The sequence below is a fragment of the Dendropsophus ebraccatus genome, chromosome 3, assembly GCF_027789765.1.
Source record: "Dendropsophus ebraccatus isolate aDenEbr1 chromosome 3, aDenEbr1.pat, whole genome shotgun sequence".
Lineage (NCBI taxonomy): Eukaryota > Metazoa > Chordata > Amphibia > Anura > Hylidae > Dendropsophus > Dendropsophus ebraccatus.
This window is the reverse complement of record NC_091456.1, coordinates 112,558,214-112,585,918: the sequence shown is the minus strand read 5'-3', so window position 1 is coordinate 112,585,918 and position 27,705 is coordinate 112,558,214. Positions and strand designations below refer to the sequence as shown.

At 45.4% G+C, this 27,705-nt stretch overlaps 1 protein-coding gene across 2 annotated transcripts in view; it reads right to left on the bottom strand.

Moving 5' to 3' along the window:
- Positions 1–9,144: 9,144 nt before the first annotated feature.
- Positions 9,145–27,705, bottom strand: part of ARRDC2 (arrestin domain containing 2) — a 56,221-nt gene continuing 37,660 nt past the window's right edge. The window contains exons 1-8 of one of the 2 annotated variants that reach the window (XM_069962518.1): positions 15,876–16,252; positions 15,109–15,175; positions 13,926–14,073; positions 13,570–13,672; positions 12,568–12,824; positions 12,296–12,458; positions 12,060–12,211; positions 9,145–10,813 (exon numbers count right to left, since the gene is read on the bottom strand). In XM_069962518.1, the coding sequence (XP_069818619.1) occupies positions 10,760–10,813; positions 12,060–12,211; positions 12,296–12,458; positions 12,568–12,824; positions 13,570–13,672; positions 13,926–14,073; positions 15,109–15,175; positions 15,876–16,149 (1,218 nt within the window). In that variant the 5' untranslated portion in view covers positions 16,150–16,252 and the 3' untranslated portion in view covers positions 9,145–10,759. Of the gene's footprint in view, positions 10,814–12,059; positions 12,212–12,295; positions 12,459–12,567; positions 12,825–13,569; positions 13,673–13,925; positions 14,074–15,108; positions 15,176–15,875; positions 16,253–27,705 lie in introns of those variants that run through there. The other variant, XM_069962519.1, reaches the window with a different exon arrangement.

The following is a 27,705-nucleotide window of genomic DNA, read 5'->3' as shown; positions in this document are numbered from 1 at the left end:
GTTTATTTTTGCTATTACAGCCATGCCTGTTCTTGAAACTATTTGCACTGCAACTGTTACTATATAGTCCCTATTATTCTCAGGTTCCTGTATATTGTACATGTGTTTAACTCTGTGCAGTGGTATGCAAAGGCTGAGGATCACGTGACCAAGCCCTGTAACCATGGTTCCTCCAATGGCCGTCTTTGGCCAGGGGTTACCATGTGACTTCCTGTTCTACCTCAGTCTTGTTCTCCACCTTCAGGAGACAAGTTGTGTTCCTGTGTATCTCTCTTCACCTTCAGAAGAGAGGCTGGTGCTCTGCTGTAACCGAACCTGGCTGTCCGTCTGCTCAAGTGCCTGGAGTATCTTCTCATCTGGGTGTCGTTCCTGTTATTCATCTCCTCATCAAGTCAAGATTCATACCGCAAGTACTCTAAGTCCACCCAGCATCTCTATTCTTCACTCACTACTACTCCCATCATCCGGCACGTTTCACCTCAGCCTATGCAGCACCACCTTAGCTCTGTCTATATAAGTCTGCTATATACCCGGTTGCATCCGGAAGAGACTGTTGCTACCAGTTACCTCAGTTACAATAAAAGTGTAACCATCGCTGTTACTGAACCCTGGCATTGGTGTCCGTTTACTGGTGCCCTGACTAGGTACAGCGAAGAATCGCATGCCCAGTAGCAAGTATACCGCAGTATCTGCAGACCGGTCCCTCAGCTGTGCCATCCTCAGGCCCTGTACTGTGACAATCCTATACCCTGCAGCTGCCCCGGTTCCTGCCCGCTCACAACATCTGCACTGCGAAGTGACCCTCACGGGTCAGGGCATCACAAATTTTGGCGTCACGAACAGGATACAGACTGTTTTAAGTGGCCAGAACTGTACCGTTACCCCCCCTCCAGAGACTTTGCCGATTACTATGGGGGTGATTGAAGTATTTCGGGCCCTAAACAGTACGCAAGATGTCCACCGTCTTCTTCAATTTCTGGCTGCGCCATACCCCGGAGAGGAGGGGGTTAACCGCCATGCCGCCAAAGCGCGGGAATCGCCCGGCGCCATAGACTTTACATTGACTGCTCCTGATTGGCTGCCTAGGCCGGATGACGTCACTGTTGCCGGGCAGACTATGGAACCTGATCCTCCAGCCCTCTGCTCCTCCTCTTCCTGCTACAAGATCCGGTCAGAGAGTAGCAAGATGGCGACCCGCGAGGACGGTGCGTGTGTGGCTGCCACCGCTATTCTGCCCATGCGGCCTGCAAGCCTGCCCGAACTGGATCCGGCCTGCCTGCTGGTCCCACTCCCGTCCGACGACGACTCCAGCCGACTCATCAGACACTGCCGGTCCCAGCCGAGCCTCCAGCCCGGATCTCGGCCAACAGAGCGAGGACTCTTCTCCGAACCCCAGCCTCACACCGGAGCTAGGCCGCTCCAGCGACTCGGACTTGGCCTTCTCTACTGGGGGATCCCCTTGCCCGACTGCGATTTGAGAGTGAGTACTGACACTCCATGGGCCCCTGTCCCTGTCCCTAGCAAGGGAAGAAGCCCCAAGACCTCCTGCTTCACAAGCCCCTGGCGGCTCCCGGGACCTGAGTCACCTCCCTTACCCCAGTGGGTGTTTCGGGATGAGCCAGCCATCCTTAAGTTAGCCGAGGAGGTCCGACAGGCGCTGGTCCGGCTGCCGCCTATTACTAAAACTGCACCTGCGATGGCTACCACCGCATCTTCCATCTCCACTACTGCCCAGCAGCCACCTACTACTTGTCCTGCCAGTGGTGCTAGCTCCATCAAGGCCAGCCTAGCGCCGGAAGCGCACCCAGCCGTGCCATACCCCAACTATGCCCCTCTATGGGATCACCCTTATACCCCCTTTGTGGAGTCTGACGCTACCTCCGAGCGGCTGTTCATTCGAAAATTAGAGCGGCCCAAACCAGGTGAAGTCCCCCTGGAAAGAAGGAGGGGCACGGTCACGGAAGGAGGGGCAAGTTCGACAAATGTCGGGGATACGGCTTAGTGATGGACTCTTATACTGGCCTACTGGTACTTGTCAATCGCCGGGCTGTCATGAGGGAGTACCAGCCGGCCTATCTGAATAACCTCACCCCCGGGGAAATCGTGGAGTACACCCTGGTGGGAGCCCAAAAAGGTCCATGGGCGGCTGCCGTTACCCGGCCTATAAAGGCTGTACAGAGGCCCTTTCTGCCAACCCCTTCAGAAGATTGGGACGAGGACTGGCACGATTTCAAGTCCCTAGGCTCCCTAAAAGCTACCTCCAGAGCTGCGGAGTCCACTACCACCGCAGCCTGCTCTGCTGCTTCTGCTGCTGTGGCTAAAGCTGCCTGCTCGACTACCTCCGTGACCTACCACGTGGCCCCCATCATTTCCCCTATCACCACGGTAACGCCTAGCATCGTGGTCACTACTGGCCCCAGCGATGCTTCTGCTCCAGGCCCGCCACGCTTCTATTACCCCTGGGAGAAGAAGAAGCAGAAGAACGAGAAGGGGCCTAATGAGGTTCCTCCTGCCTCTTCCCAATAAGTACTTAAACTGTTTTGTTTTTTGTTGTTTTGACTGTTGCTGTTCAAAGTTTTGCTATGCAACGTTAAAGGTTCGTGCCTGGTCCTCCTGACCAAGTTTTCTGTACTAACCAGCCATGAGCTGATGGACACTTAACATTCCAAACTGTACTCTAGTGCCTGTCCCAGAGCCTTTTACATGGACGATGGTTTCAATTGCCTAAAAGAGACTCTACCTAACAGAGACACTTAACCCATTCCTTCCTAAAGCACTTTTGTCCAATTATGTGGTATCAACAGGTTGTCATTGCACTTATTTCAGTATTGCACTTATTTCTAGTATCATACTCCAAAACAGGAGTCCGTGGAGCCTCGGTTGCGAGTCTCAAAACACGGGATAGCCAGATATCCCTCGCCTGTTGCCACGGGGTGCCTCCATGACAGGGAGAGCACCACACCACCCTGATAAATAGCCCCTTAAGTCCCACTCGGTTGCGAGTATTGGAACATAAATAGGGAAACACCAGGGTGGCCCCTTTTGTCAATGTCTAACTCAAGGTGCGAGTATTGCGATCATGACAAGGGCTTGCCAAGGCAGGCTTCCATCCACAGACAGCCGTTTCGGGGTTTTTGCCCCTCGTCAGTGTGGAGTAGGATTCTGGCTAGATGGGGCAATAGCAAATCGACCAACAAAACACAGTTATCACTGAACTCAAGGAGAACAGTGAAAAAAATTCCAATGAAGTACTCAATCAAGAGTCTCCACTGATGCCCCTAAAAATTTAAATATGCAAAACAGGAGTCCGTGGAGCCTCGGTTGCGAGTCTCAAAACACGGGATAGCCAGATATCTCTCGCCTGTTGCCACGGGGTGCCTCCATGATAGGGAGAGCACAACACCACCCTGATAAATAGCCCCTTAAGTCCCACTCGGTTGCGAGTATTGGAACATAAATAGGGAAACACCAGGGTGGCCCCTTTTGTCAATGTCTAACTCAAGGTGCGAGTATTGCGATCATGACAAGGGCTTGCCAAGGCAGGCTTCCATCCACAGACAGCCGTTTCGGGGTTTTTGCCCCTCGTCAGTGTGGAGTAGGATTCTGGCTAGATGGGGCAATAGCAAATCGACCAACAAAACACAGTTATCACTGAACTCAAGGAGAACAGTGAAAAAAATTCCAATGAAGTACTCAATCAAGAGTCTCCACTGATGCCCCTAAAAATTTAAATATGCAAAACAGGAGTCCGTGGAGCCTCGGTTGCGAGTCTCAAAACACGGGATAGCTAGATATCTCTCGCCTGTTGCCACGGGGTGCCTCCATGATAGGGAGAGCACAACACCACCCTGATAAATAGCCCCTTAAGTCCCACTCGGTTGCGAGTATTGGAACATAAATAGGGAAACACCAGGGTGGCCCCTTTTGTCAATGTCTAACTCAAGGTGCGAGTATTGCGATCATGACAAGGGCTTGCCAAGGCAGGCTTCCATCCACAGACAGCCGTTTCGGGGTTTTTGCCCCTCGTCAGTGTGGAGTAGGATTCTGGCTAGATGGGGCAATAGCAAATCGACCAACAAAACACAGTTATCACTGAACTCAAGGAGAACAGTGAAAAAAAATTCCAATGAAGTACTCAATCAAGAGTCTCCACTGATGCCCCTAAAAATTTAAATATGCAAAACAGGAGTCCGTGGAGCCTCGGTTGCGAGTCTCAAAACACGGGATAGCTCACCTGTTGCCACAGGGTGCCTCCATGATAGGGAGAGCACCACACCACCCTGATAAATAGCCCCTTAAGTCCCACTCAGTTGCGAGTATTGGAACATAAATAGGGAAACACCAGGGTGGCCCCTTTTGTCAATGTCTAACTCAAGGTGCGAGTATTGCGATCATGACAAGGGCTTGCCAAGGCAGGCTTCCATCCACAGACAGCCGTTTCGGGGTTTTTGCCCCTCATCAGTGTGGAGTAGGATTCTGGCTAGATGGGGCAATAGCAAATCGACCAACAAAACACAGTTATCACTGAACTCAAGGAGAAGTCCCGAGTGGGACTTAAGGGGCTATTTATCAGGGTGGTGTGGTGCTCTCCCTATCATGGAGGCACCCCGTGGCAACAGGCGAGAGATATCTGGCTATCCCGTGTTTTGAGACTCGCAACCGAGGCTCCACGGACTCCTGTTTTGCATATTTAAATTTTTAGGGGCATCAGTGGAGACTCTTGATTGAGTACTTCATTGGAATTTTTTTCACTGTTCTCCTTGAGTTCAGTGATAACTGTGTTTTGTTGGTCGATTTGCTATTGCCCCATCTAGCCAGAATCCTACTCCACACTGACGAGGGGCAAAAACCCCGAAACGGCTGTCTGTGGATGGAAGCCTGCCTTGGCAAGCCCTTGTCATGATCGCAATATTCGCACCTTGAGTTAGACATTGACAAAAGGGGCCACCCTGGTGTTTCCCTATTTATGTTCCAATACTCGCAACCGAGTGGGACTTAAGGGGCTATTTATCAGGGTGGTGTGGTGCTCTCCCTATCATGGAGGCACCCCGTGGCAACAGGCGAGAGATATCTGGCTATCCCGTATTTTGAGACTCGCAACCGAGGCTCCACGGTCTCCTGTTTTGCATATTTAAATTTTTAGGGGCATCAGTGGAGACTCTTGATTGAGTACTTCATTGGAATTTTTTTCACTGTTCTCCTTGAGTTCAGTGATAACTGTGTTTTGTTAGTATCATACTCCAGTAGAATCAAGGTTATTCATGTATGTTCCTCCTCTGAGTAAGCACAAGGTCACAGAGATAGCCTCAGAGTAGAGTGCCTCTTTTGAAAAAGAAACAGTATCTATCTATATTTTTGTGTCAGAGTCAAATAGCTCTTCCTCTGAGTAAGAGAAGTCAGTTTATATACCTCTCAGAGAAAGTATAGTTTTGCAGGAGTGTATTTTCTTAACAAGTCTTGTATTTCTCATTACAGTATTATATCTACAGCTGGAAAGATTATTTGAGCCAGTTTTCTTCAGATGTCTTCTAAGTTATGTGAGCCAATCCTCCTCCAGACCTCGCAGTATTTGTTGTCTTTTGTATTTCCTTTCCTTTTGTTTCCAGTGTCTGTTCACCTCTGTCTTGTCCCTACACACCGTAGTTGCTACACATAGTCATACTTAACATTCACACTGGTTCATACATATTGCACCTTGGATACCTTTTCGTGTGTTTGGCCTATTGAGTAATTGTGTTGTATGATTGACCGGTATGAAAGGGAGCTCCCCATACATGTTTGCTTTTGTTATTTTATTCTTTCTCTTCCAGGTGTCCAAGTCACTTCACACAGACACCCAAGGCAGTACACAGGTCTTCACAGTTCTCTTTCTCCAGTAGGGTAACACTTTATATTGAAAACCTACTGTCCAACTGGCTGGAATATTGAGGGTCCCCCGCCAGCAGTTACGTTGTCCTGGCTTCCATGTCAGATGGTTCACGCACTAACTACCTGTAACCAGAGTACGTTAGGCACCCCTAGGTGAAGTCCTGCCACCAGGGTTTTCTCTCTTCTTAGTTTCACTTTGTCACCTGTGCCTTGAGCGTGGAAAACACACACTTCAGCATTCACAATCATCATTCAGTCCTGTTGTCTAATTGTCCAGTCTATTCATGTTTGCTACCCCTCGAGATTCGCCGAGGTCGGTTCAAAACTTGCTAGGGAGGTATGCAGTGTCCCAGAACACGCTGTCTGTTTCTCACTGTCAGTTTATTTTTGCTATTACAGCCATGCCTGTTCTGGAAACTATTTGCACTGCAACTGTTACTATATAGTCCCTATTATTCTCAGGTTCCTGTATATTGTACATGTGTTTAACTCTGTGCAGTGGTATGCAAAGGCTGAGGATCACGTGACCAAGCCCTGTAACCATGGTTCCTCCAATGGCCTCTCGAGCTTTGGCCAGGGGTTACCATATGACTTCCTGTTCTACCTCAGTCTTGTTCTCCACCTTCAGGAGACAAGTTGTGTTCCTGTGTGTCTCTCTTAACCTTCAGAAGAGAGGCTGGTGCTCTGCTGTAACAGAACCTGGCTGTCCGTCTGCTCAAGTGTCTGGAGTATCTTCTCATCTGGGTGTTGTTCCTGTTATTCATCTCATCAAGTCAAGATTCATACCGCAAGTACTCTAAGTCCACCCAGCATCTCTATTCTTCTCTCACTACTACTCCCATCATCCGGCACGTTTCACCTCAGCCTATGCAGCACCACCTTAGCTCTGTCTATATAAGTCTGCTATATACCCGGTTGCATCCGGAAGAGACTGTTGCTACCAGTTACCTCAGTAACAATAAAAGTGTAACCACCGCTGTTACTGAACCCTGGCATTGGTGTCCGTTTACTGGTGCCCTGACTAGGTACAGCGAAAAATCGCATACCCAGTAGCAAGTATACCGCAGTATCTGCAGACCGGTCCCTCAGCTGTGCCATCCTCAGGCCCTGTACTGTGACAATCCTATACCCTGCAGCTGCCCCGGTTCCTGGCCGCTCACATCTGCACTGCGAAGTGACCCTCACGGGTCAGGGCATCGCATATATATATATATATATATATATATATATATACATACACACTGTATACACGCCTTGGCTGCACAGAGCATCAGCACCTAGGGCATATACATATACTCCTGTTTTCTCTGTGTTTATGTGCCGCCATGAAGACAGCTAACAAAGCCCACCCCCCAGTAGTACTCATGTAGTAGGTGGGTGGTGTCAACGGGCCCCCAATGCAGCAAAAGGCCCTTGCCACTAGTACCACCAATACTGCCCAGAGGCAGCCCTGGCTCTATTGTGCTATGTGTGCAGTAAAGATTTACATTTAGCCCATCTTTGACAGTTATTGGCACTCAAATAAATCATCCTAGACATGAATGAATGAAATATTCTCATTGAATACTTTGTTCTGTACAAAGTTGAATGTGCTGACAACAAAATCACACAAAAATCATCAATGGATATCAAATTTATTAACCAATGGAGGCCTGGATTTGGAGTTACACACAAATTAAAGTGGAATAACACACTACAGGCTGATCCAACTTTGATGTAATTAAAACAAATCAAAATGAGGCTCAGTATTTTGTGTGTCCTCCACGTCCCTGTATGACCTCCCTACAGCGCCTGGGCATGCTCCTGATGAGGTTGCGGTGGTCTCCTCCCAGACCTGGACTAAAGCATCCACCAACTCCTGGACAATCTGTGGTCCAACGTGACGTGGGTGGATGGAGCGAGACATGATGTCCCAGATGTGCTCAATCGGATTCAGGTCTGGGGAACGGGTGGGCCAGTTCATAGCTCCAATGCCTTCATCTTGCAGGAACTGCTGACACACTCCAGTCACATGAGGTCTACCATTGTCCTGCATTAGGAGGAACCCAGGGCCAACCGCAACAGCATATGGTCTCACAAGGGGTTTGAGTATCTCATCTCGGTATCTAATGGCAGTCAGGCTACCGCTGGTGAGCACATAGAAGGCTGTGTGACCCTCCAAAGAAATGCCACCCCACACCATTACTGACCCATTGCCAAACCAGTCATGCGGAAGGATGTTACAGGCAGATCACTCTCCACAGCGTCTCTAGACTTTGTGATGTGTGCTCAGTGTGAAACTGTTCATCTGTAAAGAGCACAGGGCCCCAGTGCCATTTGCCAATCCTAGTGTTCTCTGGTACATGTCAGGCATCCTTTAGCACAACCCCCATCTGTGGATGTCGGGCCCTCATACCATCCTCACAGTTGGTTTCTAACTGTTTGTGCACACATGCACATTTGTGGCCTGCTGGAGGTCATTTTGCAGGGCTCTAGAAGCGTTCCTCCTTGCACAAAGGCGGAGACAGCGCTCCTGCTGCAGGGCTGTTGCCCTCCTCCACGTCTCCTGGTAGCTCCTCTGACACAGCAAACCTTCTTGTCACAGCTCGCATTGATGTACCATCCTGGATGAGCTGCACTACCTGAGCCACTTGTGGGTTGTAGAGTCCCTCTCATGCTACTAAGTGTGACAGCACCACCAACATTCAAAAGTGACCAAAACATCAGTCAGAAAGCATAGGTACTGAGAAGTGGTGTGTGGTCCCCACCTGCAGAACCACTCCTTTATTGTGTGTCTCGCTGATTGCATGTGAAATCCATTTTCAGTGTTTCTTGTTGTTTGATTTACTCGGAGGTATATTGTGTTGTTTAAGTGTTACCTTTATTTTTTTTTTTGAGCAGTGCATTACATATGATTTATGTTGTACATTAGTCTGGACTTTACATTTTTGTATTGGTCCTGCAATCCTCATTTGTGGGGTATTTTACAAGAAGTTTTATCCCTTGTCTTGTGTACAGGTTTTGCATATAAAAATAGATCTTTGTTTTACAATGTTGTCTTAGAATAGTACACTTGGTAAACCTACAAAACCATAAGAGTTACAAAACTTTCTAGATACCATGATCTTTTCTGGCAGCAGGAAGTCACTTGTACAGAAAGTGACCAATGCTGGACCACTGCACACTAGCCATACATGTGCAGATTACAGGAGGCAGATTATACACGATTATGCAGACCTGGAAGCTGAAGATTGTCGAGACTTTTTCTAACCAATATAAAATTAAAAGTAGAAGCAATTTTATAGTAATACAAAAAGTTTTATTTATAAAAAACAAAAATTGGTCAATACAAATACATACAAATCATTTTTCTGGCTCATAAAGCAGTAAATCAATGAAAATAAGGCATATCAGTCTTATATGGAAATAGTAAGAAAAAGTGCAATACCATAGCAAGTTTTTGTAATGTGCACACAAGCATAAAACCTTTTGATTTTGCACACTTAACGATGAGGAATGATACATTTAGTCATTTAAATGATAGACCCATGCTAAAGTACCACAACATAGCCAGGTAATGCAGGACAGAATTTTATACAATAAGGCAATGTTGTGTTATTTAACCACTGGCTGTATTGGAGGAGGGGGGGCTCTATATGGTTAAAGGCACTTTAGCACCATGTTTAAAAATTTACTCTGACCACATTTTCCATCCTAATAATACTGTAAAAATGGTCACATTTCAATAAAATACATTTGTGCTTCACATACAAAAAAGTTTTATATTACAGAAATTTCTATTGACTTTACTTATTCGAAGAACTTAAAAAAGTGTGTTTGACAAAGTCAGCACATTTATGGTGAACATACACTTTAAGGCATTTCACAGATTATATATACTGTATCTTATACAGAACAGAGAACATTTGCCAGCCTCAAATGGTATAACGTGCATTTACAATATATACGAAATAAAGTAAACAAGTGCAGCAACAGTCTGGCTGCAAGAAATGGCCCAATGGCCATAGCACTCCAAGTATACAGTTTTGTTGTAAAAGATTTTGGTTTAATCAGATTGTCTCAGCTATTGTCTAGTTTATAAAATATTGCATAATATACAATTTTACCAGACAAAATTCCCATACAGGTTTCTGGCATTCTTTGCACCATTAGTCTAGTTTATCCAATCCCATAGATAGGTCTGGCAACAGCTTTTGGATTAAAGCTTTATCTATTGGATAAAAACCAGCCTTGAGACCAAAAACAGTGCAAGAAATCAGAATCTTACACATTCTCCAGTGGATTAGAGAACTATTAGTTATTACATCACCCAGCTTTGTCTCACCCCTGTAAGTTATTCACTTCAGGATCCATATCCATACTTGTGTCGTTTGGGGGCAGCCTCCCCCGCCGGTGGTGCTGGCCGGGGTCTGGTGGGGCTATTTGTTTTTGGTCCTGTGACATGGGGGTTGCAGGGCCATTCCATGGACCCCCTTTCCTGCACTTGCACGCTTTGCGGGGGTGGCGGTCAGCGTAGGGACCCGTGTGAACCAGAGGACCTGCACGGTGGTACACGGGGCTATTATGGCTTGATCAAATCATATACAGACACTCTGGTGTTGATTTTTAATATAGGCCTAGCGGCATTAGTATCAGCCATAGATGGGATGTGCAGCCGTTCCTTTCTCTCCAGTTTCCGTGATTCACTTCAGGAAGTCTACCCACAAAATATCTGGGTATTATATAAAGATCTCAGACTCAAAAAGACCTTCCTTACTCCTGAATCATAGCCTTCAGTCCCATCCCAGCGAGAGATGCAATGACAACAGTCCTTATGGACTCTTCTTTGGGCAGTCTTTCCTTGCAAGAATCTGCTTTTTAGTGAAATGTAGACACAACTAATCATCATCCTTCAACAGGTCATGCAACGAGGACGTATATCTGGAGTGGGTGGATTAGGATCAACCTATAAAAGAAAAAAAAAGGAGGGTTATAGCATGAATACTAAACAGTCAAATTGCTTGCTGCAGAGACAGAAGTTTGGGACATTGCTGGAACGCAGTTCAAGAGTCTATTAAGGTGACACAAAACTAAGCCAGCCAGTCCAGTAGTTAATGGACATTGATGCAGATTGAAACCAAAAGAGATCCCACTGGCTTCAATGGGGTGCATTGGGTTTCTGTCTAGAATCTGTTTAATTTGAAGGATTTGAGCAGAGAAAGTTACTGCTTGCCTGCAAAATAAACAAATCAATTTACGTCAGCATTCTAATGCCCGTGGCATTTTTATTTTTAAATTGACTGAGCTGTAGAAGGGCCATCTTTGTGAGAGAACTTGTTTTTATTCATACCATTTTGAATTACACATCCAAACACGTGTCCAAAAAGTAAAGTAAATATGTCGGTGATCTTAAAGAAGTACTCCGGCCTGGGGGTATTTTTGAGCTATGGCCCGGGGAGGGGGTGGTTATAAGTAAATATAAGTTTTCTATCAAGACACAAGAACAAGTAACAGACACAGCCTAGCACAGACTTTAAAATTTAAAAAAAGGCTTGACATTAATGTGAGATTTGTAAGGATCTGATTAGAGATGAGCGAATTTACAGTATTAGGGTACAAACCCACACACCGTATACACAGCAGATACGCAACAAATACGCAGCAAATACGCAGCAGATTTGTTGGTACAGATTTGATGCTGTGTTCAGTTATTTAGATCTAATCTGCTGCGTTTTTGCTGCGTGTTTGCTGCGTATTTGCTGCGTATCGCAGCAGTAAATACGCTGCTTATACGGTGTGTGGGTTTATACCCTTAAAGGAACAAAGCACTTTGTTAGCTCGGCAGTCGGCATATTAGCCTGCTGCCTCTAAACTGTGCCTGGAAAATCTGAATCCAGTCCTGGAAAACTGGGATCCAGCTTTTCCAAGCATTTGGAGGAGCACAGAGTTTAGAGGCAGCAGTCTGCCAAGCTAACAAAGCGCTTCTTTAATACAATAAATTTACTCATCTCTAGATCTGATACCTGGGTGGCACGGTTAACCTTCAGTAGTAAGTGCTCTAGATGCACCCAATGATTCTGAAGCATGTAGCAACGAGTGGGTAGTCATACATACAGTAGGTTGACTCTGGTTTTAAATAAGCATCTATTAAAAGTAGTACAATACAGTGTTACACCTACTAGGAAACATATCCTTACAGTGTCTATTCTTACCTCTGAATAGAGAGGAGGAGGTCTGTTTCTGAATTCCTGGATGTAGGCATAGTATGGCCCTTCTAGAATACATCCCATGCTAGCACGGCGTGGAGGAGCTAGGCGATTTTCAGCATCCTCTTCCGACACAATGGACGAGTATTCAGGAGGAGCTATAAGACAAGAAATAGGACTCCTTCAGAACCTGTGCTACAGCCTCCCCTCCTATAACCTCATGGGGTTGGTTAAATACTTACGTTCTGGTTGCTCTGGCGCTGCCATGTACCTCCAGTCTAAATTAACACTGTATTGACTACCAATACTGGAAGTCCGGCTCCCAAAAGGATGGAGTGGAATGGTTCCAATGACCAATGGCAGCTCTAAGAGCAATTTCGAGGAACCTGGAATTTCTACACATACCTAAAAAAAAAAAAGTATAATTTAAAAAAAAAAATCTTTATAAAATGCATCTACCTCAACCAACCACAAGAAACTATAGTAATTTTAAGTGATTGTCATGAAATTTTACCTTTAGAGAGTATTCCACTCGAATGATTCTACACTGTATTATGGAGGGTCCAAGAGGAGGGATTTTCAAAGCTCTCCCATGCCAATTCTCTCGCTTTCCTGCAAGTACAGCATCCCCAGCCAATGTAGCTACTACAGATTTCTTCTGCTTCAATGTACCACGTGCAATAAAGGTCTGAGACTGTATTATGGCTGCTTTAGGCATTACTGTTCTGCTGGTACAATTGTCAATCTCTGCAAAAATTGGGATTACTTCACCTGTAGAAGAACAGAAAAACTAGGTTCACATATTATAATTCTAATTAAAGCGTACGTGTCATACAACTGACAGGTCACAGAGACATGCCAAAAGTTTTGATCAGTCTGAGTGCTCGGAACTGTATTGACTAGGAGAAGACTGCAAAGTGGGGTCCTCTCCTGGCTCAGTGTCATGTTAATGAGTTATGCTCATAATGTAAAGGCCCTATTCCACCAACAGATCTGACGACAGATTATCTGCAAAAGATTTGAAGCCAAACCCAGGAGTGGATTTGGAAAGAGGAGAAATCCAGTCTTTCCTTTATGACCTGATCTCTGATTATAGTCTGTTCCTGGGTTTGGCTTCAAATCTTTGGCAGATAATCTGTCGTCAGATCTGTTGGTGGAATAGGGCCTTAAGTTTATGGAGCCCGAGTCTTGTCTCACACAGAGCGGACATGCTGCAGTGTGGTCCTCTCCCCGCATGTAACAGGTCTGAACACTCAGACCCAGACTGATCAAAACTTTAGGCCTGTCTGTGAAAGTTGAAAGGTTTTTATGACAGGAACACTATAAGAATTTGCTGTAGACTCCCCAAATAAAGCAAACAGGGTGCCCTGCTGTTGGTAACCCAATGATCTGCTGCAATCTGAATAAAACCCTTATGTCACCAGTGCAGGCAGTGACCCAAGACAAAAAACTTTTAAGGATATGAGGCTGATAAAACTATGCAACAGTCATCTAAAAACAAACTAACAATACAGACCTGGAGTATATCCCTTCCGGTCAATCTTGGCAGTGACTGAGACTTGCCCCAGGTTGCAATACCAGGCATGTGCAATCTTCTCTTTAGTGCCGGCCTGAGGTGCCTGAAGAAGAGGGTTTACATCAGTTCAGTTGTTACACTTAACAGTTACTACAGAATATATAAGTTAAAGGGTTTTTTTAAGGTCTGGAGGAAAAAAAAAAAAACACTTTACCACTGCGCCAGTATCACCACCCTGGTACTCCCCCCCCCCCCCCAAGGTCTCTGAAAACCTGGCTAAGATTTGTATCAAGTTAAAAATGAAAGCATATAAGCTTTTAGTGTTCAAATTGGTCACATGGATGCCTTTATCTTACCAGTAGGTCAGGAGTGTTGATATCAATGGGTTCAATCACTGTAAATTCCTTCTTTGTTTTTTTGACTGTTGACCATGGACGGTGCAGTTTTGCTTTGACCCAGTAGCGAATGCATCCATGCTTTCCTTCAAAGGAGGTCACCAAGTTCCTGTAAGACATGACCAAGATATTGTATTAGCGAATATAGAGAGACATGCTGTGAACTGCCAACATCTGCATAAAGGTATTGACATCACCTCAGTTTTCACTCTTGCTACCTAAAAGAGTGCACCAACCAACACACATTTCTAGTCTAGTGTGGCCCCCTCTGAACATCTGTATCCAAAAGGAAACCCTGCTATAGTCACAAGCTGCTGTTGGGGTTCATGCAGCCTAAGGCTGGGTTTACACCGGGTCTTTGCAATCCATTCAGCGAATCCGTTTTTTAATAGGTTACTTTTAACACACAGAAAAATGTAGTAGACACTACTTGTGTCCGTAAAAAAAAAAAAAGCATCCATTTCCATCCTTTTATTCAATAATGGAAGTCAATTGAAAAATGGATCCAAACCGATGACACACAATTGCATCATTTTTTTCCACAAAATGTATATGTTAAACAGATTGCAAAAAACGCTGTGTGAACCAAGCCTAATGGCCCTATTCCACGGGTCGTTTTAGAGGAGCAAACGAGCGCTATTAGCGCTCGTTTGCTCCTCGCTGCCGCCGCTATTCAACGCGGCGGCAGCGAGCAGGTGAGTGCGGGAGGGGCGGCTGCTCGGAGGATCGCTGATCGTCCGGGCAGCCCATAGGATATAGCAGCGTCTGCTGCCGATGCTCCTATTCAACGGAGCGACGGCAGCAGATCGCTGCTATATCAGTCGCTTGTTTTTCAACATGTTGAAAAACAAACGACTGCAACGATCAGCCGACATGAACGATGTCGGCTGATCGTTGCACTCTATTCCACGGAACGATTATCGTCCGTAGCGGTCGATATCGTCTGAAAACGAACGATAATCGTTCCGTGGAATAGGGCCATAAGTATTCCTGAAGGTGAATGGTTAAGGCAGGTCATGATTTATAACCCTATTGAGGTCTCCTTTACCAATCTAGTGCAAGTTTCTTGTAATAAATGCCAAGCTGGCACCATAGCCAGTTAATAGGAAGTTTGTGGCATCAAAGACTGTAAACATATACTTACTCTGGCAACTGAAAGGTGAAGGGAAACTCGTGTTTTCCTGCTGGTAGTACATTAAGGGTGCCGTTATCTACACAGAGAAACAAAGACAGACAAATAGATGAGAACTGGCAGCATTTCCTTCCCAGCCTCACTTCCTGTTTAGGGTGACAGTGGAGGGTCCCTTTAAATTTGTGGTCAGTCACATGGTTGGCCTTTAAACACTTCAGTGTGCTCAGTGACAGGAAACCACAGTATAGAAAGGAAAATGAATCCTGTCTCTGTGGGACAGCCATAGCAGCAGCTCTACAGGAAGCCACAGGTAGAGCAGACATGCTTACACCACATACACAGTTACTGGCTTACACTGCATTACACATAAGTACAGGAAATAGGACATATGAATGATATTGCTGGTAAAGAGTCCTTATACAACTCCATGTCAGTAATCCCATTGCAGAAGATTGCAGTCAGCCACCTGTAGCCTGGAAGAGCTGATAACAGAAGACAATAGACTGCAGTCACCTACACAGCACAGGGGACCGAGGAGCACCAGCCGGGAGGGGACCGAGGAGCACCAGCCGGGAGGGGACCGAGGAGCACCAGCCGGGAGGGGACAGAGGAGCACCAGCCGGAAGGGGACCGAGGAGCACCAGCCGGGAGGTGCCAGATGTAGGGCAGCAGAGGGTGGGAGCATCCCAGGACACAGCTGCCAGTAGGGACAGCTCGGGCGGACAGCAGCTCCGGTCACAGGACCCGGCAGGCGGCTATGGCGGGGACAGCAGCCTCACCTGTCTGCAGCAGCGTCTCCTTCAGGTTCATGTACTCCACCTCATCGCTGTAGTTCTGGGTGTAAGCCGTGCTGGAGCCGGCGCTGCGGGACTCGGTCCAGTGCACCTTGGCGTAGCCCTCCGCATGTAACTTCACCGACTCCACCTTACATTCACTGACAAGTTCGATCAGCACCTTCCCGGACACCGTGTCCCCGCTGCTGAACACCGGAGGACCGTCTTCTTCCGGGCAGTCAAGGAGCACAACGAACTTCTTCACTTTGTCAAAGATCATCCTGTTGCCGTTACCGCTTCTGGTAGTCACGTAGGTGAGAGAGCGCTCCCGCACGGCAGCGAAGACTGCTACTTATAGTGAACACCGAGGGGCGTGTCCACAGAGGATCAACAACACTGTCCCAGCCAATGGGAGCTCGCAGACTGGGCCTGCTGTATGGGGCGAGCTAAAAGTTTTCTTGCAAAACAAGCCGAGCACGCACACACCCTGCTGGCTGCCTGCGGGCTGAGGGGTCGGCACCCGGAGGCCACTGTCACCCGGCCAGCCTCTACAGTATTTACACCTCATATCTAACAGCAGCCCCTGTGTACAATGTATAGACCTCATATCTAACAGACCTTATGTACAGTATATAGACCTTATATCTAACAGCAGCCCCTATGTACAGTATATACAACACCTCACATGTAACAGCAGCCCCTATGTACAGTATATAGACCTTATATCTAACAGCAGCCCGTATGTACAGTATATACAACACCTCATATCTAACAGCAGCCCCTCTGTACAGTATATACAACACCTCATATCTAACAGCAGCCCCTCTGTACAGTATATACAAATCCTCACATCTAACATCAACCCCTATGTACAGTATATACAACACCTCATATCTAACAGCAGCCCCTATGTACAGTATATACAACACCTCATATCTAACAGCAGCCCCTATGTACAGTATATACAACACCTCATATCTAACAGCAGCCCCTCTGTACAGTATATACAACACCTCATATCTAACAGCAGCCCCTCTGTACAGTATATACAACACCTCATATCTAACAGCAGACCCTATGTGCAGTATATACAACACCTCATATCTAACAGCAGACCCTATGTACAGTATATACAACACCTCATATCTAACAGCAGCCCCTATGTACAGTATATACAACACCTCATATCTAACAGCAGCCCCTCTGTACAGTATATACAACACCTCATATCTAACAGCAGCCCCTCTGTACAGTATATACAACACCTCATATCTAACAGCAGCCCCTCTGTACAGTATATACAACACCTCATATCTAACAGCAGCCCCTCTGTACAGTATATACAACACCTCATATCTAACAGCAGACCCTATGTACAGTATATACAACACCTCATATCTAACAGCAGACCCTATGTACAGTCCCACAGTGCGCAGGCCTGAAGCTTTCCCTACACACTATCTGCAGCAAAGGGTTAATCCAGTAGGAAGCCCTTAGAACAGCAGCCCCTCTGTACAGTATATACAAATCCTCACATCTAACATCAACCCCTATGTACAGTATATACAACACCTCATATCTAACAGCAGCCCCTATGTACAGTATATACAACACCTCATATCTAACAGCAGCCCCTATGTACAGTATATACAACACCTCATATCTAACAGCAGCCCCTCTGTACAGTATATACAACACCTCATATCTAACAGCAGCCCCTCTGTACAGTATATACAACACCTCATATCTAACAGCAGACCCTATGTGCAGTATATACAACACCTCATATCTAACAGCAGACCCTATGTACAGTATATACAACACCTCATATCTAACAGCAGCCCCTATGTACAGTATATACAACACCTCATATCTAACAGCAGCCCCTCTGTACAGTATATACAACACCTCATATCTAACAGCAGCCCCTCTGTACAGTATATACAACACCTCATATCTAACAGCAGACCCTATGTGCAGTATATACAACACCTCATATCTAACAGCAGACCCTATGTACAGTATATACAACACCTCATATCTAACAGCAGACCCTATGTACAGTCCCACAGTGCGCAGGCCTGAAGCTTTCCCTACACACTATCTGCAGCAAAGGGTTAATCCAGTAGGAAGCCCTTATTCATTCATAGTCCATGGAATCAGCCAAATCCTGCAATTCCCACTGGATGGATTTCTAAGAACAAGAAAGTAAACAAGTCTACGCTCCCAGCCACATGTGGATGCCATGGGCAGCCTCTCTGCCAGCACATCACTCTCATGCCACATTGTGCCACTCTTCTCATATATCTTACAGTAAGATGCTCACAGCTAAGCTGTCATGTTACCAAGGCTTATTAATATATGAAAGCTGGGCTGTGACTGGACAACAAGGAACATTCTTAATATGAGATGCAATCATTCTACAACAAGGTTTGTCATTGATAAAACCTACTGCAAGCTGCATCTCAAGTTGTGACTCCATTATTTCAATCAGTGGCCATGCGGGGGTCTCCCCGACCTGGGGCCACTCTAAGATCAATAGCCATGTGGGGGGGGGGGGGGGGCCCCCCCCCCCCCGACTGCTCTAAGATTAATAGTCATGTGGGGGGTCTCCCTGACTGCTCTAAGATTAATAGTCATGTGGGGGGTCTCCCTGACTGCTCTAAGATTAATAGTCATGTGGGGATCTATCTGACCTGGGACCGCTCTAAGATAAGTAGTCATGCAGGGGTCTTTCTGACCTGGGGCCACTCTTATATTAATAGCTATGGTTGTCTCTCCCTGACCTTGGGCTGCTCCTCCATGCCACAACTGCAGCAGTCTTCGCCACCTACTTTATCCCTGATGTCTAATACAGGCAGAATCTGGGGTGGGTGTCTACTTTACATAACTTGGCTCATATAAACATTTTGGTATATTACAGTAAACATTTAAACAATTTATCTTTTAAACATGTCAGCTTTATACTTGGTCAACACCACAATTGTTCTTAATGCTATAACATAGTTGTAAATGGCTATAAGTATTATTTTTGTCGGAGCTTACCTTTTTCAGTCAGCTAATTTGTATGATGGCCTTCCAACCTTCCTTCGATTTGAACATGCACGTTGTTTTGTTGTTGTTGTTGTTGTTGTTCTCAGAAGACATAAGTTGCTGTCAGAGGTGTCTGACAGTAGATTACCCCTAGCTCTCAATAAAAAACACATGCGTTGCCAAGTCATGCTAGCAAGTTTGTCCTCCGCCCTGGAGGACCCAGCATGTCGCTGCATAAGGGTGCGTGCACACTACGGAATTCACGCATATAACCCGCGGTGGATTCCGTCGCTCTTACCCGCGCACGGCGGCGCGCATCTCTGCCCGTGCCATAGACACTATTCTATGCACGGGCGGATTCCACAAGAAGTGACATGTCACTTTGTACTTCTTTCGGCGGAATGTGGAATCCGCCTGTGCATAAAATAGTGTTTATGGCACAGGCGGAGATGTGCGCCGCCGCGTGCGGGTACGAGCGACTGAATACGCCGCGGGTCATATGCAGGATTTCCATACTGTGCACGCACCCTTACACAGTCAGCCAATCGCTCATCTAAATGAAGCCAAGCTCTTTGTTTGATCTCTGCTCCACTCCAACACGGGTTCTGGGAAAAAGCTGGATCCAATCCTGGGAAACTCGGACATGTTTTCCAGGAATTGGATCCAGCTTTTCCCCGGCAGCCGGATTGGAGCAGAAGGGGGCGCAGCAGTGCTGAAAGGCCGGCGGCTTGATGAGCGGAGCACAGATCAAACAAAGAGCTTGGCTTCATTTAAATGAGCGATTGGCTGACTGTGTCAGGGTATGTGCACACTCCTGAAAAATGACGGAAACTCCATCGCATAATCCGCCGCTCGTAGACTGCGCGCGCGTCTCCACCCGTGTCATAGACTTCATTCTATGCACAGGCAGATTCCTTCCTCTGTCCAAAGAATGAACTTGATTATATGACACGGGCGGAGACACGCGCCCACCGCAGTCCGCAGATTATGCGACTGAGTTTCTGTCTGTTTTAAGTAGTGTGCACATACCCTAATGCAGCTACATGCTTGGTCCTCCAGGGCGGAGGACACACTTGCTAGCTTGACTTGGGAGCGCAGGTGTTTTAAATTGAGAGCTGGGGGTAATCTACTGTCAGACACCTCTGACAGCAACTTATCTCCCCTGAAAACAACAACAACAAAAAACAATATGCATGTTGAAATCCAAGGAAGGTTGGGGGGCCATCGGAGCGGGCCACAGATCAAACAAAGCACTTTGCTTTGTTTTAGATGAGCGATTTGCTCATCTCTAAGTATAATGTTATATAGCACCTGTTTCCAGGTTTGCAGCTGATTATAGGGGGTGTCCCATCACCTGTAATAGGTTATTGTTTCGGTTTATCAAAAAAGGGTTGTTGATCATGGACAACTCTTTTAATACAGCGCTTAATGGTGCGTTTACACAGAGATTTATCTGACAGATTTTTTAAGCCAAAGCCAGGAACAGATCATAAAGGAAAGATTGAGATATCTCCCTCTTCCCAAATCCATTCCTGGCTTTGGCTTCCAAAATCTGTCAGATAAATCTCTCTGTGTAAATGCTTTATTACACTGCTGCTCAGTGTCACAGCTATGCAGCAGGCAACAAGGCCATTGTGACAGGTTATTTACTGCAGACCTCTCTGTGATCCAGCTGTGTTCTTACTATTTTGAAGCCATACTAGAAATGGTTCTTGCTGTTACAGCTAAGGGCAGGATCAGTACCATGTATAACCAGCACATACCGCTCTTTGTGCATATAAATGATAACCATCTATGAGCTTATAAAAACAGGTTGAACTCATTCTGAGGAGCTATGGGTAGTACCTGCTGTATATGCCAAGTTCTTCCTCCTACATTTTAATCTCATGACCTGCTTTGTGTTTCCCTGAGTTTACAGTTTGTTGCTACTTCATTACCAAAGCTACTGGTGATTGATTTTTTCCTTGCTTAATTATACATATAGCACCATGCTTCATGTTGGTGGCAGTGTGCCAGCTTGGCCTCTTTCTTGACACACACCATAAAATCAAGGGGGAAAAGTCCACCCAAGCCCCACAAATTGTACTTTTTTCCATTCTCCCAGGAGCTATGGGTTAGCTGTAGCTCAGTCGGTTATTCGATGCCACTGGCACTCTTCTCACAAACTGATAATGACCGAGTGGCATGCTGAGATCTAACAGCTTCACAACGCAGAGTAGTTGTCAGCAGAAGCCTTATGGTGCGTTTACACAGAGATTTATCTGACAGATTTCAGAAGCCAAAGCCAGGAATGGATTTGGAAAGAGGAGAACTCTCAGTCTTTCCTTTATGACCTGTTCCCTGTTTATAGTCTGTTCCTGGTTTTGGCTTCAAAAATCTGTTAGATAAATCTGTCTGTGTAAACGCACCATTAGGCAATAACGATCACCTTAAGATGTGGTCACCATGGGGGAGATTTATCAAACATGGTGTAAAGTGAAACTGGCTCAGTTCCCCATAGAAACCAATCAGATTCCACTTTTCTCCCCCCATGGCTCTTGTTTGTAGACTCTCCTACCTTCCACTGACATTTCTACTAAAACAGGTCCTTGATATGGAGGTGGGTTGTTTTCCCTCTTTGATGGTGCAACTCCAAGGTTTTCACCTTCTTACCTCCCTCCTTTCCTGTACCCCACCACCCGCTTTTTAGTTCATTGCACTTGGCATCATGGTAATGCTATCTCTTGGCTGCAACTTCCACAGACCTGTGTTCTTCCACACTGGGAGTCTTTATCTGGGCAGCTCTGAAGTCTCTAATAGAAATTCTGAGGGTATGTTCACATTATGCAATATGCAGCGAAATATTAAGCGGAGGAACTTTGTTTCAAGTTCCGCCCGTATCATAGACTCAAATGATATTCTCAAACAAAATCCGCCATCTGCCTAAAGAACTGACATGCAAAAATGGAGATCACCCACACTAAACAAGCAGTGATTGACAGGTTAAATCTAATAATGTTCTATGAAAAAATTGAAACCACACACGGATTGCCTTAATAGATACACTGAGGTTTGGTAACCCTGGATCGTGTATACGTCAGCTCCCTCCTTACTAGGGGATTATCAAACCTGGTGTAAAGTGAAACTGGCTCACTGAGTCCACCTTTCATTCCTCCCAGACTCTTTGGAAAATGAAAGGTGGAATCTGATTGGTTGCTAGAGACAGCTGAGCCAGTTTCACTTTACACCATGTTTGATTAAACTCCCTCATAATCTCTACTCCAGGGGCAGACACAGACTGCATAGGGCCCCTGTGCAAACACTTTGCCTGGGCCTCCCTATAAGTAAACCATGCCACCCCATTCCTGGCTGCCCCTCCCCCCATCTCCACACACTACTTATCCTGGTTGACCCCCATCCCCACACACAATTCCCAACCTGACCCCCAGTGGTCCTCCAGGTCATCACAATGCTTGATGTTGGGATCGCCAATGTACAACTTCCCGAGGCAGGGCAGGAGTGTGGCGCCGCTGTTGCCGTCTGTGGGTCACATATGTAATAGTGCGGTATGCAGGGCAGGCCGCGGCTGCTGGCGTCTTGGTGCTGGCAGGCTGCATGTGCCAGGACATCTGATCAGGCGCCTGGTACATGGGTGGATGGACAATACATACCACATATGTGGCGGGGCCTGGGGCAGTGGAGGGGCCTGCTAGGCTGAGGCTCAGAGTTTGAGCCTGAAAGGCTTTGTTGGCCTGGGCCCCTGTGTAGCTGAACCGGCTGCATAAGTAATATGTCCACCACTGCTCTACTCCATTTGTCTTCCTGAGAATAAGTTTTTCCACAGCCGAATGGAACACCACACACCACATAGTGGACCCGACTCCCCCCCCCCCCCCCCCCCCCAGACCTTACAACTTTAATACACTGATGATCCCAACTTGACTGAAGCGGCACTACCCCCTTAAAATGTTTATCTCAGTGTTTCTTTTTCTGTGAACCACCTGTTATATACTCATTTTACTGTATGTTCATCAGTTTATTCCCTTGCATGGGGTTAATTTACACAATTGCTTTTTGTTAATGAACTGATAATTAACAATAAAACAGACACTAAATAAGTACAGTGCAAGAGTTATTGAAAAGTGGTCTGGGCGCCATGGGTGATGGCCTATTACCAATGCAATGCCTGTGAGTAGTATTTATACCAATTATTCCTCTTCATTTGGAAGACCCTGAACATAAACCTTAGAGTATCTAATTCAGGGTGGGGAATACTTTCTGGCCTTGGGCCACAGGAACTGCCCTAATGGCCAAATAGAACAGTCCTGGTACAATGTACTCCAGTTACTGGCTAAGATTCATAAAAACTAATGAAAATGGTGTTCTATACCAGCTTTGTGTTTAACAGCAGTTTTCTTGGCCATGTAAGCTGACCAAGCCTAAAGCTATGACTTAAACCAGACATCTTTTTGGGGCTGTCAGCAGTTTTGATGGCTCAGCAGCATGTCTAATTATCAATACTGACCGGAGACCTCCATAAAACAACAAAGGCGCTTTCCATCTCCATGGTTTATACAGTTTTAGCTATAAAATGTCACAAGGTCATGACACAGCTTCTGAAACTGTTTTTATTTTGTCTCTTTGTTATAACCCCAACCTGAGATGACTTAAGGTTGCGGACAGCATTTCCTTGAATGCTATATATAGCCATACAATGACACACTATATTACATTGTAACTGAAGCTGTGCCAAATGGCTGTCTCATAATAAAGGTAATTATTGTTGTGTAATTACACTAGCCTTTCTGATGTGGAAATTTAGAATGGTTAACCTTCATTCTAGTGCATTCCAGAACATGCATTTCACATCCAGCAGTCCCACACATTACACATACACCACTCTCTGGCACATATTACACATGCACCATTTCCACTCTCTGGCACTAATAGCAGCACATACCTACCATAGAACACTAGTGCTCAGCCAATGGGGTAATATATCTCACTGTAAAATGCAGCAGTCTCCTGCCAAGGACTGCAGTGAGAACACTTTTTTAGTATAACAGCTTTGCAGATACTATACAATACACTTTAGCCACTTTGTATTTTAGAGTAGCTTCAGACGGACCTGATTCGCAGCGGATTTGACACCTCGAGTTTGCAGTGAAATCCGCTATGAATCCTGGTACAGTGAACTTCAATAGGGTTACATACCGCCGGGGGAAATTTTCATTCTGCTGCGAGTATGTAACCCGGCCCCTAACCCCCTGCAGCATACATTACCTGCTTGGCGCAGCTGCTGCATGTAAGGCTCCTGATTCCAGTCAGTCCCGCTCAGCCAATCAGTGCTGGCGTGTGCTGATTGGCGGAGCGGGACCGACGGGAGCCGGGAGCTCCACATGCAGCCACGGCACTGAGCAGGTAATGTATGCTGCGGGCTGCGGGGGATTAAAAGGGTTGGGTTATATACTCGCAGAGGAATGAAAATTCCTGTGCGGGTATGTAACCCTATTGAAGTTCACTGTACCAGGATTCACAGTGGATTTCACTGCAAACTCGTAGCGGCGAATCCGGTACGTCTGAAGCTACCATTAAAATGTTTTGCTGGCTTTTTACCATTAGAATGAAAGTCAGTATCTGTAGAGAACACAGCACTTCACTAGTTCTGTTGGTATTTCAGCGCAGCCGGATTTACTCGTGTCACCCAGTTGTCAAGGTTTCAAGTTGTCAAAAAGGCATTGGTCCAGATTTACACAAATAACCACCAATCACATTCAATATTGAGAAATGAAATGCCATTTGTCTAAGACATGAATGCGTCCAATATTTCTCTCAGACAGAGAGATAAATCTGGGACACTGTCTTAGCATATGCTTGCCCCACAGAAACCTATTTATATATTACACAATGTTCTTACCTTAATGAATGGTGTTAGGAAGCTCTGATTGATCCCTTGTACAATGGATCAAATGGAGACCTACCTGCACTAGAATTTTTGATGTGGACATTCAGATCAGATCCTTAATTTTTCCAGTGTGTTTCATATCATGCAGATCAGATCCAGCAGTCTAATGTATTATGTATACACCACTTCCAGTTTCTGCCACTAAAATCAGCACATACCTAAGAAACTCAGGGCTAAATCAATGTGGTAACATTATCTTATACTGCAAGCAGGGCTGTATTTAACACTAGGCACCCATGGTCCGGTGCCTAGGGCAGCACCTTGCAGGGGGGCAGCACCAGGGAGCAGGAGAAAAAAAAACCTTTTTTTTTTGTTTTTATTTTTTTAGTCTTCCATCTCCTGATCAGATTTGCCAGTAAATCCATTGACTTTTTGAGGGGCCGTGGGGGATGTATGTTTAGGTCTGGTATGGCAGTGGTAAATGTGACGCCTGGAGCTATTAACTACCAATCCTGTTCCGGGAATTCCGTCAGACAATATGGAGACGGCTCTAATCAGTCATTTAATGTGGAAATTTATGTTTTAAGCCGTTAAAAAACATGAAAATGCGATTCAGACAATATTTCAACATGGAGAGAAATGCATGTGGCCGAAACCACTCTCCCCAAGATGGGGAGTCTTCAGGTTTAGTGCCTAGGGCAGCAGTAGCTGTTAATACGGCCCTGACTGCAAGGTGTATTGGTCCCTCATGCATCCAACTAATGTTTTGTAACTATTATACAATACTTTATTATACCAAGGAGGCTCTATTTGGGGCCTTGTTTATTTGGTACACAAAAATGGAGCTTGACAGTTTGTTGCACAATGGATGCCAACAGATCCCATTGACTTAATGCTCAGGCCCCGATAAATAAATGGATTTTGTGACAGAGCTTTTTAAAACTGAGCCTAAAGGGGTTATCCAGTGCTACAAAAACATGGCCACTTTCTTTCAGATACAACACGACTCTTCTCTCCAGTTCAGGTGCAATTTGCAATTAAGCTCCATTCACTTCAATGGAGCTAAGCAGCAAAACCCTGCCCAAGTTGGAGACAAGATTGGGGCTGTCTCTGTAAGAAAGTGGCCATGTTTTTCTAGCACTAAATAACCCCTTTAAACACAGATGTGAACTCAGGCTACAATCACGCGACCCTACTGCTTTCCACAATTGCAGACCACACTACAGAAGAGTCAGAGTTGCTCTATATATAGATAACATCTTACTGTACATACCTTTCATGGAAAACCACTGGCAGTTACCTCATACTGCAAAGTACAGCAGTCCGCTGCCAAGGAATATAGTATCACACAACCAACTAACCTCCTTATGTAACCACGATGTCACATTTTTTTATTTTAATTTTTTTTTTGTAGAAAAGTAGCTTCACAGACAGAATATCATACCCCTTAGTCCCCTGTATTGTAAATCAATTTGTTGCCATTCCTCATCTCTGTAGCTCTGTACTGATGGCCTTTTCTTGCCTCTGTAGCATTATGCCATCAATGCCTGCTCCTTCACCTTTAGATACATCTGTTCTCAATAATTGTTGATCACACATACATGGCAACTGGTCACTTACATTTACTCATTGTGGCTGGGTTCACACTACGTATATTTCAGTCAGTATATTTCACACAATGTTAAATTTGAGTGGATGGCCGCCATATAACAGTAAATAACTGCCATTATTTCAATATAACAGCCGTTGTTCTAAAATAACAGCAAATATTTGCCATTAAATGGCGGCCATCCACTCAATTTCACCATTGTGTGAACAGATCCTTTCTGTGTTTTTAATCCACTCCTGGTTTTGGTTGCAATACTGACTGAAATATACATATACTGACTGAAATATACGTAGTGTGAACGCAGCCTGTATGTGTATGCCTTATCATTAGTTTTTTTTGTACAATGTATATTTTTTTTACAGCATCATCAACTCTGCAAAGAAACATTATGCAGATTGCAAGTTGTCAAAAGGAAACTGAGTGAAAGTATGTTCCACAAAAATCTATCGATATGTCACAGGATATGATAACATTCAGAAATGGTGTTGTGAAGCCATAATGATGTAATGGATCTCTTGTACAATGGATCTAAACAATAACCTAGGCACCAAATTCCTTTATAATAGGATCAGTAGAGGAAAGAACTGTAATGAATGGTGCATAGCTGTCAACAAGAGTGATAGAAGCCAAGATGGCACCTTGAGGGAGGATCCTAATAGTGTGATCCACAATCAGAGAGGAGATCACTTTTCTCTGATAAAATATATTACAAAGTTCCTTACATTGCAATGTAATATTAAAGGGAAACAATCACCTTATTTTGGCCTATACAGCTAAAAATCTATTCTAATAAAGCACTATCCTCTGGCTCCTAACATATATTTGGTCCGTTTGACCAGGACAGCTATTCGAGAAAAGCCTTACTTTTATTACTTTGATTATTTTGCCAATCTTCTTTTTTATCTAGGTATCAGGGCAGTATTGCTTTCCTAAGTAGTCACAGCTGTGGGCAGACCACCGCTGTAATCACACCTGTCTGGGCATTATTCCCATTGCAGAAGCCTTGTTCATCACAGAGGGGCCACCCTATAGTCTTCAGTTAGTTGGAAATACGCAGTACCACAGCTTTCAGTCCCTGCTGCCTGTTTCCTGTACTGCACATGCCCCAGATAGCCTTGAACTCATTCTCGGTTCAGAGAATGAGTGTGACGTTATCTGGGGCATAATATAAGTAGGTTTTTACCAGATACCTGGCCTGGCAGTGCATAGAGCTTTATTAGCAAGGATTTTTAGCTTTATAGGCCAAAATAAGGCGATTGGTTCCCTTTTAAGCTATGCAAAGTTTGTTTAAAAGACGTGACCATTAAAAG